Here is a 15,415-nt window from a genome sequence, read left to right as displayed (position 1 = left end):
GTCTTGATGGAACATGTTTCTACTTTCCAACTCCAAGTTTCTTGGGTTTGGAAGGAGATATCAAACCCAACTTATTAATAATAATAGATTTTACACTTCAAATAAAATCTATGTTTTTTTTAATAGTAATAAAATTTATTTTAAAATTCATATATTAATGAATTTAATAAAATTTATAATATTAATAATAACATTAAAGTTGTCCGGTCCAATTTTTTTAGTTTTTAATCCCTTCAAATAAAATTCTTTATTTTTCTTTGATGGTAATAATATATATTTTTTAAATTTATTAATAATAACAATAATTTTATTTTCACCCTTCAAATCAAATCTATAGTTATTTTTTAATATTAATGAAATTTTTTTTAGAATTCATTAATTATTTTTTCTTTTGGATGGGAGTTTCTTAAAAACAAAATGAAGAAAATCACCACTTGCTAATTTGAATAAGAGAAATGGAAAGAAAAGAAAAATGATTTAAGAAAACCTAAGGAGTAAGATCCGCCGGCGAGGACTTTAAGGAGAGTGTAATAGTGAAATGAATGGGCACAGAATTCTTTTCCTTTATATATAAAAGAAATTAAAAAAAAAAAAAAAAACATGATCACGGACGGAAAGGGAACCAATGTTGTTATACCCTTGCCCTAGAAATGTCAAGAACTACCGCCCTTATCACTCCTTTTTTTTTTTTTTTTTACAGACCATACGTCTCGAGACACGTGTACATATGAAGTCCTTCTATCACGGGGCTCTAAGCTGTGGATTATCCCAGGCTTCAATTACAATATTGGGTCCTGCTTTTTGATGGGCCTGGCTTGCCGCATGAACCAAAGCTCATGGGTTTTGCAGACCGACACTGACGGGTCCTATTAGTAAAAAAGTCTAACACAATTATTATTTGTATTATAAATATATTATTTTAATTATAATTTTAAGTGTTAATATAAAAATATTATAATTTGTATTATAAATATTTTTGGGTTTGTTAATATAATTATAATTAAAAAATAATATTATTTATAATACAAATAATAATATTCACCAACCTTAGACCTAATTCTCTTGGTTTTGAAGGTCATATATATAGAACCTGTTGGGAAATATTTCCAACTATAAAAGGAAAACATTTAAGCTCCTACTCCTAAAATAAAAGGCAAAGGGAAAATATATCATGAACCAATTCAACTATAGCATTTTCAAGGTGTTGGTGTATGTCATGAGTGTATTTTTTTTTTTACCAATAAGAAAGAATGACCAAAGTATAAACTGATAAAAATCATTAATGATAAAAATAATAGCTTTTCTTGGGATAAAAATGCTTTTATATATATATATATATATATATATATATATATATATATATATATATATATATATATAAAAACCATTTTTATACAGAAAAATTGTCCGAATGTAAAACAAAGAATGGAGACCTAGATAGCATAGCATCGAAAGTTCTCGCTAGAGGAGCATCTTTAAAAACATACGAGAAGACAATTTAATCTCAATTAAAACACAAGTTGGCTTGAAAATAACAACGTAATTAATTAATTAGTTTTAAAAATTATTAATTTAGAAATCTACTTATAACTTAGCACCTCGTAAATTCTGTGTTCTTTTTTATTTATTCCATTTTTTAATTTATTAAGAAAATAGTAAAAATAAAATAGAAGAAGGTAAAACGAAAAAAATTGATTACAAAAAAGGTAATTTTTGAAGAAAAAAACTATTAAAATTAGGTGTTTAAAGTTAGTTTTTATATCGTAGAGATTGACTACATAATTACAATGAAACATAGGGCCCAACTTCTAATTAATTATAGCATTGGAAAAAAAGGGCAAATCCGTCATATAAGCTATAAGCAAAGACTTCAGGAAGAAAAAATAGCACAGCATTTTACTACAATATTTTGTCTCAGATTAAAGGAGGAGGGGAATGGATGAGCAAGAATTTAGACGCCTTCTTGATCTCTTCCCTGTTGTCCGTCCTCGCAATTACCATGTAAGTATTTCTCCTCTTTCTTTGAATCGAATCTTAATTACTCTACTTTCAATGTTGAGCTTCCTTGTTTAAAACTAACACACACACACACACACACACACACACTACCCTGTCTGTCTATTCTTCAAAAAGGAACTAGGGTTTATTGAATTTTACATTGTCAGTATCTTTCTATTTTGCTACTAATTTAGTCAGTCTTTTGAGGTTGAAAATGGGTTAAAATCATAACACCACAATATCTTGGTATGGTAGTGGTTTGAGCATGAAATTCTCGATTTTAGACATGTTTGAAATGGTGATTCAGTTAAATATTATGATGGAGTGAGGCTTTTAACTAAATAAATTTGAAAGTTCTTAAGCGTAAAACCATTAGATTTTATGGAAAGAAAACGAATTAGAATTGAATAATCTGTATGTTTTGTGATCCTTTTAAGTGGACTTTGATGTTCTAAATAAAGTCAAATCCGTCCTTTTGCCAGGTTAGCTGTCTGTATTTGTATCTAATGCTCATGGTTTTGTAATAACTTTCTTCTGTATCAGATTGAGATTGACCCATCAAGACAATCATCTTCTCGGTCATTTCCGGAGCCGGTATTACTGAAACTGCCCTTTAGATCTCTCTCTCCTCCTTTTCTTTTTGGTGTGTGTGTTTGTGTGCGTGGGCATACTGATGAAGTTTGCATGTCTGTATTTGTGTGTACTCTGAACTGCCTTCATTAATTCTCTCGTGCTCTGTTTGTATTTGGATATAACCACAGCTGCATAGTTGCCTTTATTTTTTAATTTCAGATTGAGTTAGTCCCATCAGAAAGATCATCTCACCTGTCATTGCCAGCGGTATTACTAAAACTGTTCCTTCTCTCTCTCTCTCTACATATATAATGTGTATGCAGATGAGACATTATCTTGTATCTGTAATCTGAATTTATTTCATGCATTCTGTTATTTGCACAACAGTTCAAGTCTTGGAAAGAAGCTGAATGGGAGGAAGATAAAAAGGAAATCAACAATCAAGCTATTGATGTACAAGGCATGTTATCAAATAAAATTTAGCCTGCTTGCTTACATGCTTCTATCGTTGTTAGATAATTGAGGAGATTTAAATGTATTTTCCCTCATGAATCCTTGATTTTTGATGAAAAATCTCTTGGGAAGCTTTGGCCTGATAATGTTGAGCCACTTTACTTAATAAACTTTCCTCCAAGTCACCAACTTTTCTGTTGACGTGTATTGTGCCTGTCAGTTATTTTGGAAAGAGTCTCCCTTTCAGGTTATGTTGGTATGGAATTTGCATTATGTTAAGAATCATGAAATCATTGGCAAATTCATGGGATCGGCAACAAAGATTCATAAAAAAAAATTAAACTCTTCATCATTGTTGATATTCATGTGCATTTATTGACTGTTTTCTTCTGTATTTCCTTAAGTAGATGCATTCTGGGAGAAGCTTAAGTTGGCAGTTGAGAAGAAGGTATGATTTGTTGCTTGCCATAGTATTTGCTGGCTTTGAATGAATCATGAAGCCTTCTTATGGGTACATTAACATATTCAAGGCATTTGGTGCATTGAGAAAATTCATTTTTCAACAACAGTAAGCATGGTGGCCATCTTTTGAGCGAGAAAGGATTAACTTTGTGTGACTTTACTTGGTGTGATCACTTGTGAGTCAGAGTTGAATTTGTCGAAATGCCTCTATCTTACTCCTGTTTTTGGTTTCTCTCCATCCTGCATCAGTGATCTGTTTGTGGATAGATTGATTCTCATTGAATGTTGTGCCAAAAAAGTCTAACTGATTTATATCTGTTTGCCATCATACATTATGCAAAAAAAATCTGTTGCCACCCCCCATCCAAACAAAGTGGCACAGCAGACTTACCGTTTCCTAGTGATAGGGATAAATGAATTTTTTGTTTATGACAAGTTTTTGAGTGCTCTTGTGGATATACAGGTGGGTGCAGCAGAGGCCGAGAGATTTTCCAAGGCTTTTCATGAAGTTCATCGGAAACTTGTATGCATCATTATTTGAAATCATTTACATTTCCTGCTTAAGATTCCATTTTGCTATTATTGATGTCTGAAAATTCAACAAAAATCATTATGTCCAGGTATACGAAGAACTGAGTTTGGATGCTGCCTGCAGATTTATAAACTCATCAAAAATTTCCAGACAATAGTTTTTTGGCTGGCCCTGTACTTGTTCTAATATTTTTATTGATATGTTACCTATTTTAGTTTTCAAGGAAAGAAAGTAAATGGATCTTAATTAAGAACTAAGCTGTATGGCATCTTTGTTTTGTTAATGTGGTGGTTTTCCATTTCATTTCTTCCCCCCATAGTGGATGATCGGAGGGATTGTAGCATCTTATGTTACTCAAAGCTGACTTATGGAAGTAAATTTTGTGGGAGTCTTAAAAGTTTTGAGCACAGTTTAACATGCGGTGTTTCTCATTTATAAGCTCGGCAAAATTAATCATAGTTTAGAAACTAGCATGAGAAGGTTTGTTTTTATTTTATTTTATTTGCTGGTAGTGGTGGGTGGCGCCTGGCGGGGTAATGGCACAATCGAATTTCAACCCACAACAATTGAGTGTGCGGTGCATGTGATTTTGTAAAGTGTCTTTGGACTGGAAATGCATAAAATTGATGATAATTGATGTTTTCAGAGCCTGCATATTAAAATCATTCAAAGCATGTAAAGAGTATCAAATTAAAACCCATTTTGAAAAGCGTAAATATGTTATCAAACACTGCCAGAGTTTCAGATTGGTGTTGGTCAGGGTGGTTTTTTCTCCTTTCTTTCTTCTAATGGTTACTCTTATCTCGCTCTGCTAGAATGGATGCATTCATGAGAAATCGGTTTCGCTAGGATTAAAATCCTGGTTGATAAAGCATGGAACAGACATAATTACCACTAACTACCAAGTTTGCTAGCCCATCTATCCCCCCCCCCCCCCCCCCCCAAGAGTCTTCTTCTCTGCAACCAGCTGCAGCCCCTCTTCATTTTACTTAACTTGGTCTTTCATTTTATTTTTCTTCTCCTTAAAAATCAACTATGCTGTCCTCTTCATTTTATTTTTCATTTTATCCAGAGGTTTTGGAGTTTTAGCAAGATTATTAGTCAATTTGCGCAACATCCAACTAAATCTCTGGCTAAACATGGGATTTCATGTTGGATTACTTCAATCCAAGTGATGGTCAATTTGTGCGCTGCTAAAGCCATCATTTGGCAGGCAAATGTGAAGTTTTTGACCCATCTTACTCAGAGCTCAAGCCACTTCTTCGCCCAGAGCGTCCAAAGGATGGACTCTTCCCTCTTCTCTCCAAAATAGTTATTGATCATAGTTCAAGTTTATTTACATTTATCGTATTCAAGAATTTTATGCTCTATGTATGGATTGGGAAGCTTTTTTATTATAATGGTTGGGGAGGTTTTCCCTTTATGTTAAATATATAAAGTCTATAAGTTGTTTCATAGAAAAAATGCGTTTAGCTAGGCAGGGTAAGATTGTTTGGTGCCATGCAACTTATTGGCAACAGCTCAACTAAGCATATCACAACACAAGTTAGCAAGGCGAGATGGGGAGAACCCTTTGGGTTCGGGCAATTTATTTGTTTGTTTGGCTTTTGGTAAAAAAAAAAAAAAAAAAAGGAGCGAGGGAAAAGAGCATGGGCAAGATGGGCAGTTGTGGAATTTGACAAACATAACATTAAACTCCTCGTTAAACCCTACCGGCATCATCTCGCTTGGATTGTATCTCAAACTCAACAAACCCATTTAAAGTAGCCCAGAAGAGGTTTCAAGTACTCACTGTTCTGCTATCACTCTTTCTCTCTCTAGACTCAGTCAGTGCGTGCGAAGGCTGAAGAGGAGTGAAGATGGCAAAGCGTTTGATCCCGACATTTAATCGCATATTGGTGGAGAAAATAATCCCTCCTTCCAAAACCAACACCGGTATTTTTCTTCCTGAGAAAACCCCCAAGGTCATCCCTTTCTCTTTACTTTCATTCCGTTTGATGCATGCAGCATTGGAACTGCTTTGCTACTGTGCGTGATATGAAGTGTAATGAACTCTTTTATTAGGGAGGGATTCTCTCAACTCTAAGAGGCATTAGTACTTGGTTAATCATAACTAAACTAAACTACACTTATGTCTAAGATTTATTTTTGTTGCAAAGAGTTGTATTGCATTACATTTTGAATCTCAAAACCTACGGCAACCACATACTAGAATCTGGGTTCTTTATGTCACCCCCCACAAATCCTCCAATTGAAGTATTGAACATAAGCAACGTTTGGCTTGTAAAATAACTTTATTCTGAGTACTAAAATCTTAATTGGTTCATGCATGAATCCGAAACTTCAGCTTCAGTTTAATTGCTAACAGTAACGGTTAAGTGCTTTAGCTCAATTTTAAATGGTTTTGTTGGGATTGGGAGGTTCTTAGTTTTAATATATGCTTCATTGGAAATAAATTATACTAACATTCAAGTTCTCACGACTGCTTTATTTTTTATTCCTTGGTAATTGGCTCACCTTGATAGTGCAGCATGCTCAACTTATGTGTATTTGTTTCTTGCCAGTTTCATAAATTTATGCCTGACAAGAAAATCGAAGGCTAATTCTTATTCTGTTATGCTATGATGTAAATCTACGTTTATTCATTTGTTTGATTGCTGGATACATGAGGTGATTACTGATTGTTTTTTGACCTCATGATTTCTTTTAATGCTTCATAATTCTAGCTGAATTCTGGAAAAGTTGTTGCGGTGGGTCCCGGAGCTCGTGATAAAGACTGCAAGTTGATTCCTGTTACTCTGAAGGAAGGAGATACTGTTCTTTTGCCTGAATATGGAGGCACTGAAGTGAAACTCGGTGAAAAAGAGTGAGTTTTTACTGCCTTTTGAAATTTTGTTCCTTCTTTGGGTTCGAGTTTCTGGTGGATGTTGTGCAAATTGTGTACGAGAGTTGGCATCTGTGTGTTAGCTTATTTAGTTTGTCTACACGGTAGTATAAAAAATACCATGGTCCTATCTCTTAGCTATTCCATGGCCCTTATTACTTGACACTAAAATTTGGACAGATCAAATTATATGCAGTTTGAGTTGGCACCTAAATGTTCAATTGAACCATGTAGCTTCGAGAAGGCATACGCCTGACTCATAGATCCATGTAGATTTAATATTGGTAAGCTGTGGCAGCTAACAGTCTCCTAAAGTCACACTGGGGGTGATCAAGTAACTAGTTTTAAATTTGTTAAACCTAGTTAAACGCTGAGTAGTTAAACGCTGTTAAATAGGATTCAGAATTGTATAATGCATGATACCTCATCCTATATGATTTAAATTTGTTTTGCTGACTTTAGAATTTCTAATGGCACGGAATGCATGTTTATATGTTTGAAGGAATACCTATAATGGAAGATGATTTGGCTTGATACAGATTTTGAAATGAACCAGTTAATTTTCAGTACTATTTGTTTTTCTGCAGTGGGCGTTGTTGTTAATAACGTTTGCAGTGTATTTGACTATAGTGAGTTGATATATGGAAATTGGTTTTTTGCAAATGCCTTAAAATGGCATTCTGATGTGAATGAGATCAGGATGGGTATTCTAGGGAGCTTGGTTATCTGTTCTTCTTTTGGATTGCATGCATTCCCTTACATATTACAATCATTAGATCAATCTTGATTTAGAAGAAATTTTATCCTGCAGAAATAAGATCCTTATTCAAAATATGAAAGATTTGACCCATTATGCCGTTCTTAAAAAGGTCATGGCTGCATAAATGTAGATTTCATGATTTTTCCGATAGTCTGGTGCTTTCTTATATTGACTTTTTGGTTAATCTTGGCTGGTTTTGCTACCCAAACGGGATGTGCATTTGGTAAGAAGTTACAATAGGGAACACTTGTTGGAGAATTGGGACTTCGGGTTAAATGCAGGCCTAAACTCTAAATTCTTTTCTATCATCTTTTCATTGGCAACCCCATGGGGTTGGCCTAACGGAGAAGAGCTGGGACTTGATAGTGTGCTCTTGTCCAGGATCCCAGGTTCAACTCTTGCGCCCCACGGGAAACTCCTTTCCGAGGGCATGTGCATCTCCGGGATTAGTCGGGCCTTGGCCTGGATACCTGGTGCTAATAAAATTAAAAAATCTTTTCATTGGCATGAAAATTAACCAAGTTTGACAGCAACTCAAAACGACAACTGCTTTTCTTGCTGCTAAAACAGCGTGTTACACAAATGCATTTATTTTCCTCTCATTAGACGATTGATCGACACAGATACAGTTTTTGATGATGTTTTGTCGTGGCTTTATGCACTGTTTCAGGTATTTTCTATATCGAGATGAAGATATCATGGGAACTCTTCATGACTAATTCAACATGCTCCATCACATTAAAGACTTGAAAGCTAATCGAGTTACTGCCTGTACTCTGTGTTGTTTAGATTTTGGTTATTGTTGGTTCCTATCATTTTTAGCCAAAGCTTGTATCAAACTTGAATGTCTTGTTTATCCTTGAGGGAAATCAGGTTGGAAATAAGTGTGCTGCCCGGAATGGAAAGGGCAAACTTTTGTTACTTCCCATCTTCATCAATCATCACTGTGAGTTGTGCTTTGCTTACTTTTCACTGCCAGTTGTATTGGGAGGACTAGAGGATATTTAGGGTATGTTTGTGGGGGATTGATGAGGGAAGGATGGACGCGGGGGGAGGGATGAGAAGTGAAGGATTGGGTATTTCCTTTGTTTGGTAAGAAAGATGAGGCAAGAAGAATTGGAAAGATCGCTCCCGACAGACCCTTGAAACTATATTTTGACCTTCGAGTTCAAGTATCTCAGAATGAATCTTACAACGCTAGAAACATCCCTTTGAAGGCAAGCATAACAAGGATCAAGCGTTCTTGACATTTGACATTGCAGAAAAAGGCAAGGCAAGAACACAAGTTTGGAGCAACCACGGACAAGTTTCGCTTGGTCCTTGCTTCGCAGTTGACGCAGTCATGCCACTGACGGGCGTTTGGATTAGAACTAAACATCTAGTTTCGCCATTAATTGTGTAATTTTTAAAAGGATTAGGAAACTACTGGAACAAAACTGCAGGTGAGATGGTCAGTTGTGAAGGTACGCTGCCTTCTCTTTCGGAACTTCGTGGTCACCAATGTGAAGTGTACGAGGAAGCATCGTAATCATATAAAAAGGTTCGGCAACTCAATATCGCAGTTTTCTCTAATGTTTTTATGCTACTGTGCACTTTCAACTTTCAAGAGGACGTGATCCAAAATGCTGGATTTAAGTTGTTCATGGGTTGTTGGCCCACATGTATGAGCTGCTTTGTTCCATTCATTATGTTTTGTGCATCGTAAATGCAACAACTCACAGCCCAGTAGCTGGACAGAAAGCTTGACAAAGTTTTATGGGATGAGCCTCCAAGACCATGGGATCAAGAAAATTGAAGAGATCGACCATCTCTTTGGATAAAATAATGCCTTTTGCGATGGATCATACTAAATAAAACTCATGCTCTCTTTGACGGGCACAGAATCAATTGAAAGGAAAAGGAAAACAACAGCTTTATCTTACGGATGAACAACTAAGCAAATGTTTTTAAGGAAAAAGAATTCAATCTATTCTCATGCTGTCTGCAGTCGAAAACCAACATGATTTATGCAGTGTAGCTCGATTATACAGAGTAGAGGAACGTGATACCATCGATGAATGAAGATATAGCGCGCGCGCACAGTTTTATCTATCCAAGTAGTTATTTTTAAGATACGACCCAAACATGAGGGTTTTAGACTTCAATTTTTTTGAAACGACTGCTTCAACATCATTGCTTTGGTTGATTAATTCACAAAACAACCGAAAGTGTAAACACTGTCATTATAACAACTTCATTAATGGCGGCAGTATCATGTTACTTTATTTCAATTTATATGGAAAGTAAATACTCCTTGGAGTAATTATATATATATATATATATATAAACACACACACACACACTAAAACTTATATATGCATTTAAACACTGCTTGATACAGCTCAATATATACGTGAATATATACGTGGACAGCATAAAGCCAAGCATTAATTAATATGATCATTACTTAGCAAACAAAAAAAGCTTCAAAAATTAGAAAACCACATGGCTTCATACATATATATATGAAGATTAAGCAAGCTTTCACTAGCTAAGTATTACCTATTGTGTAAAGGATTGGGACCTGTATAGACTTTCCTCTTCTCATCACCCAAAGTTGCATCACCTTCTTCATCTCTGTCTCCTCTTAGGCCATCACCATGAGATTTAACAGGACCCGTTAACTGAGCTGTAGACCCAGTGTTCTTGAAGCTTCCGTGCCTGGCTGACCTATCAGGAACAGATGAAGTTTCTAACAGCAGAAGTATCAGGAACAATAGCGCTAGGCAAGCCAACTCTTTTCTTAAACCCATCAGCTGCCTCCTTCTATACTTATATGTATCTCAGACCATGCATAGAATTCTTGGCCCAAAACCCTCCAAAAAGGAACGGAAAAGGAGGGAGGAATTTCCTTCTTGGATCTGATTTAAAAGGCCCTTTAAAAGGAAGCTCAACAAAAGTAGAAGAAAGGTTGTAGTTTGGAATGGGAGACTAAAGAGTTTTTGCTTTCTTTGTTTTGGCTCTTTTTGGGTACGGTTTTTTTCCCCGGTGTGTGTCTCCGCTGGGTTACTTTTAGAAGTTTGAGCCTCTGAAAATGAGGCTAGTCAATGAGAGGTAAGAGTCAGAATGCATAGGGTTTAGTGCCTGAAAAGAAACAATAAATATGGTGCAGAGAGTTTCTGGATGCTGATCTTCAGAGCCCATGTTAAGAAACCTTCATACATGGACCAGAGAGAGAGAGAGAGAGAGAGTTGCAGTTTCCGTTGGCAGATTTTTGTTATGTTGCATAAACCTACAACACGGGAGGGAGGGAGGGGATCAGATGGGTGTCTTAATCTAACAATATTAATACTCCTGGCTTCAGGTGATTATTGATACAAAATCTTTTCTGAATTTATTTTCACTTGGCTGGGGGTGTCTTTTGCAAGAAGCTAGCTTCTTTTGCTTTGTACTCATGATGAAAGTGCTGGCAAGGTTTCCTAGCAGTAGTAGGCCTTTTCTGTAGTGACTGGTCAGTGGAGAAGCACATGTTAACATCAGGAAAACTAAATCCAAAAAAATTGAAAAGAGGGTTGTTGCTTTCATACCATACATCATTTCAAATGATCTTATTTTATTGTAAGAGATCTCCTTAATTATCATAAGAAAGAAGATGGAAGATGCATGAGAGCTGAGTGCTGTTCATTTCCTCAACAACAAAATATGTTTTTCGCAAGATCAATCCATTGTGCATGTTGTTGGAATATATATATATATATAATCGAATTTTCTAAGAAAGTAGGAGCACTATATAGAATAGGGATTGATTGCGAGCAAATATATCAAGTTTTAATTATACGAGAAGTCACAGACCATGCACCAACTCGTCCACTACATGGACTTCGATCACTCCCTTCAGATTTTTCTTTTCTTTTCTCTCGGTCTCGAGTTTACTCAATTAAAAATGGTCAAACTGGTAGGAGCTGACCAGTGGGCCGTGAAGGTAGAGGGAGAGTTTCATACATGGAGTGGCTTTTTTCCTTGGAAAAAATGATGCTGTCTTCCTTCACTTTACATCATCGATCACACAAAGGAAAGCTAATTTACATGAAAGTCATGAATAATTGATGTTAGCACCTGCTAAAGAGGGCCCAATTAGTGACCTAAAAAACTTGATTAGAACGAAATTACTGCAAAAATCTGTGAAGAAATTAACCCTCCTTTCTTTCACCGCTGCTTTTTAACGCACGGCATGGATTTTGTAAATAGCATCTTTTCCAAACTTTGAACTCTGAAGGCATTAATTGTATGCCTGATATATATCCATCGTTGAAAATTAGGGGGTGGAGTTTTGGCAGCACGGCGGGCAGGTCTCCACAAAAGACAAAAATATAGAAGATCGTGCATGCAGTGAAAAATAAATTTTAGAAAATAAAAAATATATTATTTTAATATATTTTTAAATAAAAAATGATTTAAAAATAACCACTGGCAGAATTATTAGTGCTTGGTTTTAATTCATTTTGTCTTTTGTAGCCGAGGAAAAAACAAAAGATCACCGATTGATCATCCATTTTTTTATCACTTCATTCCCCCTCCGGTACTTGGACAAGATCTGTCGACTTATGCATACTGCCACGATCCTGGAATAATGTATGCTATATTTTATTTTTCTTCATGTACAAAAGCACATTTATTCTTAAGAAAAGTAGAGAATTATTGTTCGAAAGACTTATCAGGACTTTTGAAATTTGCAATCTACATGTGTTTGTCTCTACAAATGTCCAATTATAATTATGAATCGGGGACTCTTTTTTTGACTAATTAACTACTACGAACTCCATAAGGATAACAATATTCGAGTGGGAAGGTGACATCCCGATCGATCGAGTCCTGTTTGTTGCTATGAGAGAGAAGGTTAATTCGTGGTTTCTAATGTTCGGAATGTATTATTGATGTTTAGTCAAGAACATTATAATTGACACTCGAGATTCTAATGCAGTCAGATTTAGATTCTTAATTGATCATCTTAATTTCTTTAATTTACTTATTTCATTTTTGATGGATAGACAAGGTTGAGTGATCAAATTTAGATTCTTGATTAATCATATTAATTTGTTTTTAAATTAATACATTATTCTTGCTGTGGATATTCCTTCAAAAAAAAAAAAAAACACATGTATACCAAAGAGGACATGCTTGCCGGATTTCAATTACATTAACGAGCTTCGAATTTAAATTTCACAAATACTGGTATTTTCTCGTCTATGTTTTTCCTTCCCGTCGCTAGAATATACAAGAGGATTAACCACAAAAGGGTTATGAACTCCATGTGAGTCCACGATGCAAAATTCTCTAACCAAATATGCTTACTTATTAATCCCGTTGGCTAATCTTCTCAGTTCAATGAGTTAATGAATGCCCAATTAATCATGCAAGATCCACGTACGGTACTCTTAGCTTAAACAATTGTTAATCTTATAGTTTATTAATATGTAATAACGAGGGCATCACCTGTTATATATATATATATATATATATATATATGGAGCAAGGAAACAACTTGCTGCCTATTGGTACGTTAGAGTACCTTGCAGTCTTTTAAAGTCCATGCAGATCTGTAAACTGCAGCTACTTGGTGGAAAAGAAAAGGGATGTCCTCTCTGGCTTGAACACCAGGCCATCAAAGATTCAGAATTCAATCCATAATTGTACTCCTCGGCTCCTTCATCTCTCCTTGCAAGCTAGCTAGCATGCAATGTGACTGATTAGCTGGGCATTAATATTGGGGAATATTGAGGGACAAGCCATGCACCCACCACTCTCCGAAGTTGAAGCTGTGGGCAAAGCGAACACTCTGAGAGTGCTAAATGGCTTTGACTGACTTGAGAGCAGAAAAGAATTACACGATCAGACAGTCTGGCTATGAGTATACCAGGCATCATTGAGGCAGAGAAATATATGTTGGTGGGCAATCAATTAGAGTCGTCACTCTCTTTATTTTGTTTGCTTTTCTGTGTAACTTTTCTTGCTGGTCAAGGTCACGGTGCTCTACCATCATTGGGATCTCAACTACTTCCATAAACTCTCACACCTTTTAGCCCCATGCGCCTTATTTCTTGGCCCATGCAACTCTCGACAAGCAAAGCAAAACCGATCCAAATGATATCCACACAGAAAAGAAAAGGTGAGCAAGTTCTAGAGCAATATGGTTTCAAACATCTTTTTGTGTAAAAGTGACTGACATGGGAGCAGAGCTCAAGATGACACCTTGGTGTATATATGGTAGCCGGACAACATTCGTCCATTTTATAAAGCGAAAAGAGAGAGTGCACTACTCTGACGGGGATTTGCTTAATTTGCTATATATATTGCATCAACTACTGGGAATATCTGTAATCATCAATGGAACATTAACTTTTATAGTCCTAATTAATTTACTACCTCGTTCTTGATTTCTTATCATGTTATCAAGGTTAGGCAGCCGGGACGACAGGGACTTCTTCCTCTTCTTTGACTAGCTGGCTTCCACATAATTATGTTTCTTAACCACTACCTTTTGTATGGAAAAGGTTGATATGCAAAAAAAAAATCATATTCTAATAAATTAGTACAAAACATTTATACATATATGATTTTAAAAGATAAAATTATGTCATTAAACATTACTCCACACTAATTAATAATTAAATCGTTAATTTATAATCAATACAGTTATAAGATGAATTATTTAAGATATCTTTTATGTTTAAGAATTATTTATATCATCTTGAATTATATGCTTATAATTTATTAATTGACTTATATCATATATACTTTGAAAAATAATGCATCTATAACTATATAACTAACTTACATTATATATATACTACCTAGTAATTGATAGAAATATATTATACATAATACCAAAAGACATTAACATATTAATCTTACATATTTTTAATTGATAATCATTAATTATTATTTTTTTATTATCTTATATTCACAATAATAAATTAAACTTTAATTATAAAGTAAAATTAGAAATTTAAATTGATTTTTATATGGTCTGCAATACATTATCATGATAATAATTATCTATATTGAAAAAAACATTTAAAAAGGAATTTTTGTTATTCATAAAATAAAACTCAGATAAAAAATAAACGTTAGATTATTAGGTTTGTTTAATAAAGTTCATAATAATTTTATGTATTTTTAAAAATAATAAAAAGAATTGAGTTAGGTATGGGTCAGGAGATAAAATTAACAAACGAGCCAAAATTATCCTTTTCTATGCTCTAATTAATCCAGGTGAAATCAAGTTGGATTTTTACTATTTCTGCTTTGCCGCATTCAAATCAAGCAAGAACTCAACTCAATTGAGTTGAGTAGAATGTCGGATATTCAATGACTCGTAGTTGAGCAATGAGCATTCCCAGCCTCACGTTAGCATTGAACTATTGCCCATTGGCCTGTCTGATTACTCACACGTCTCCTCTTTTTTCTCTTAATATTCCCCGATCTCGGCTGCTTTTTTTTTCTTTTCTTTTTTGTGGCTGTCCTTATCGAGCAGACCGCGTGATCATCCACGGAGAGTCTAGCACGGGCAACCTACCATTGTTTCTCGTTTGAGATTATTTATGGAGCTTGATTTATTTATTTACTGCTAGGTATTTTACTTAGTGTGTCATGTTACATTTTATTTGAATTTATTTGTTGAGTTTGATTTAATTATTGTTGGATATTTTATTTAATAAATTATAAGCTTAATAATAATCTATTCTTATTGAGGTTTTAGTATTTATATATTATT

At 34.8% G+C, this 15,415-nt stretch overlaps 2 protein-coding genes across 2 annotated transcripts; both read left to right on the top strand.

Moving 5' to 3' along the window:
• The first annotated feature begins 1,842 nt into the window (after positions 1 to 1,842).
• Positions 1,843 to 4,321, top strand: LOC133679713 (uncharacterized). Its single transcript, XM_062102390.1, has 7 exons — positions 1,843 to 2,001; positions 2,542 to 2,592; positions 2,791 to 2,838; positions 2,959 to 3,031; positions 3,432 to 3,472; positions 3,950 to 4,009; positions 4,107 to 4,321. The coding sequence occupies exons 1-7, from the start codon at positions 1,936 to 1,938 to the stop codon at positions 4,173 to 4,175; spliced, it is 408 nt and encodes a 135-aa protein (XP_061958374.1). The 5' UTR covers positions 1,843 to 1,935; the 3' UTR covers positions 4,176 to 4,321.
• A 1,335-nt stretch (positions 4,322 to 5,656) lies between these two features.
• On the top strand, positions 5,657 to 8,583 carry LOC133679756 (10 kDa chaperonin, mitochondrial-like). The gene is made up of 3 exons (XM_062102442.1): positions 5,657 to 5,982; positions 6,745 to 6,884; positions 8,333 to 8,583. The coding sequence occupies exons 1-3, from the start codon at positions 5,878 to 5,880 to the stop codon at positions 8,379 to 8,381; spliced, it is 294 nt and encodes a 97-aa protein (XP_061958426.1). The 5' UTR covers positions 5,657 to 5,877; the 3' UTR covers positions 8,382 to 8,583.
• The last annotated feature ends 6,832 nt before the right edge of the window (positions 8,584 to 15,415 follow it).

Source organism: Populus nigra, chromosome 19 (genome assembly GCF_951802175.1).
Source record: "Populus nigra chromosome 19, ddPopNigr1.1, whole genome shotgun sequence".
Classification (NCBI taxonomy): domain Eukaryota; kingdom Viridiplantae; phylum Streptophyta; class Magnoliopsida; order Malpighiales; family Salicaceae; genus Populus; species Populus nigra.
Note: the sequence above shows the minus strand (reverse complement) of the source record. Positions and strands in the feature narration are given on the sequence as shown.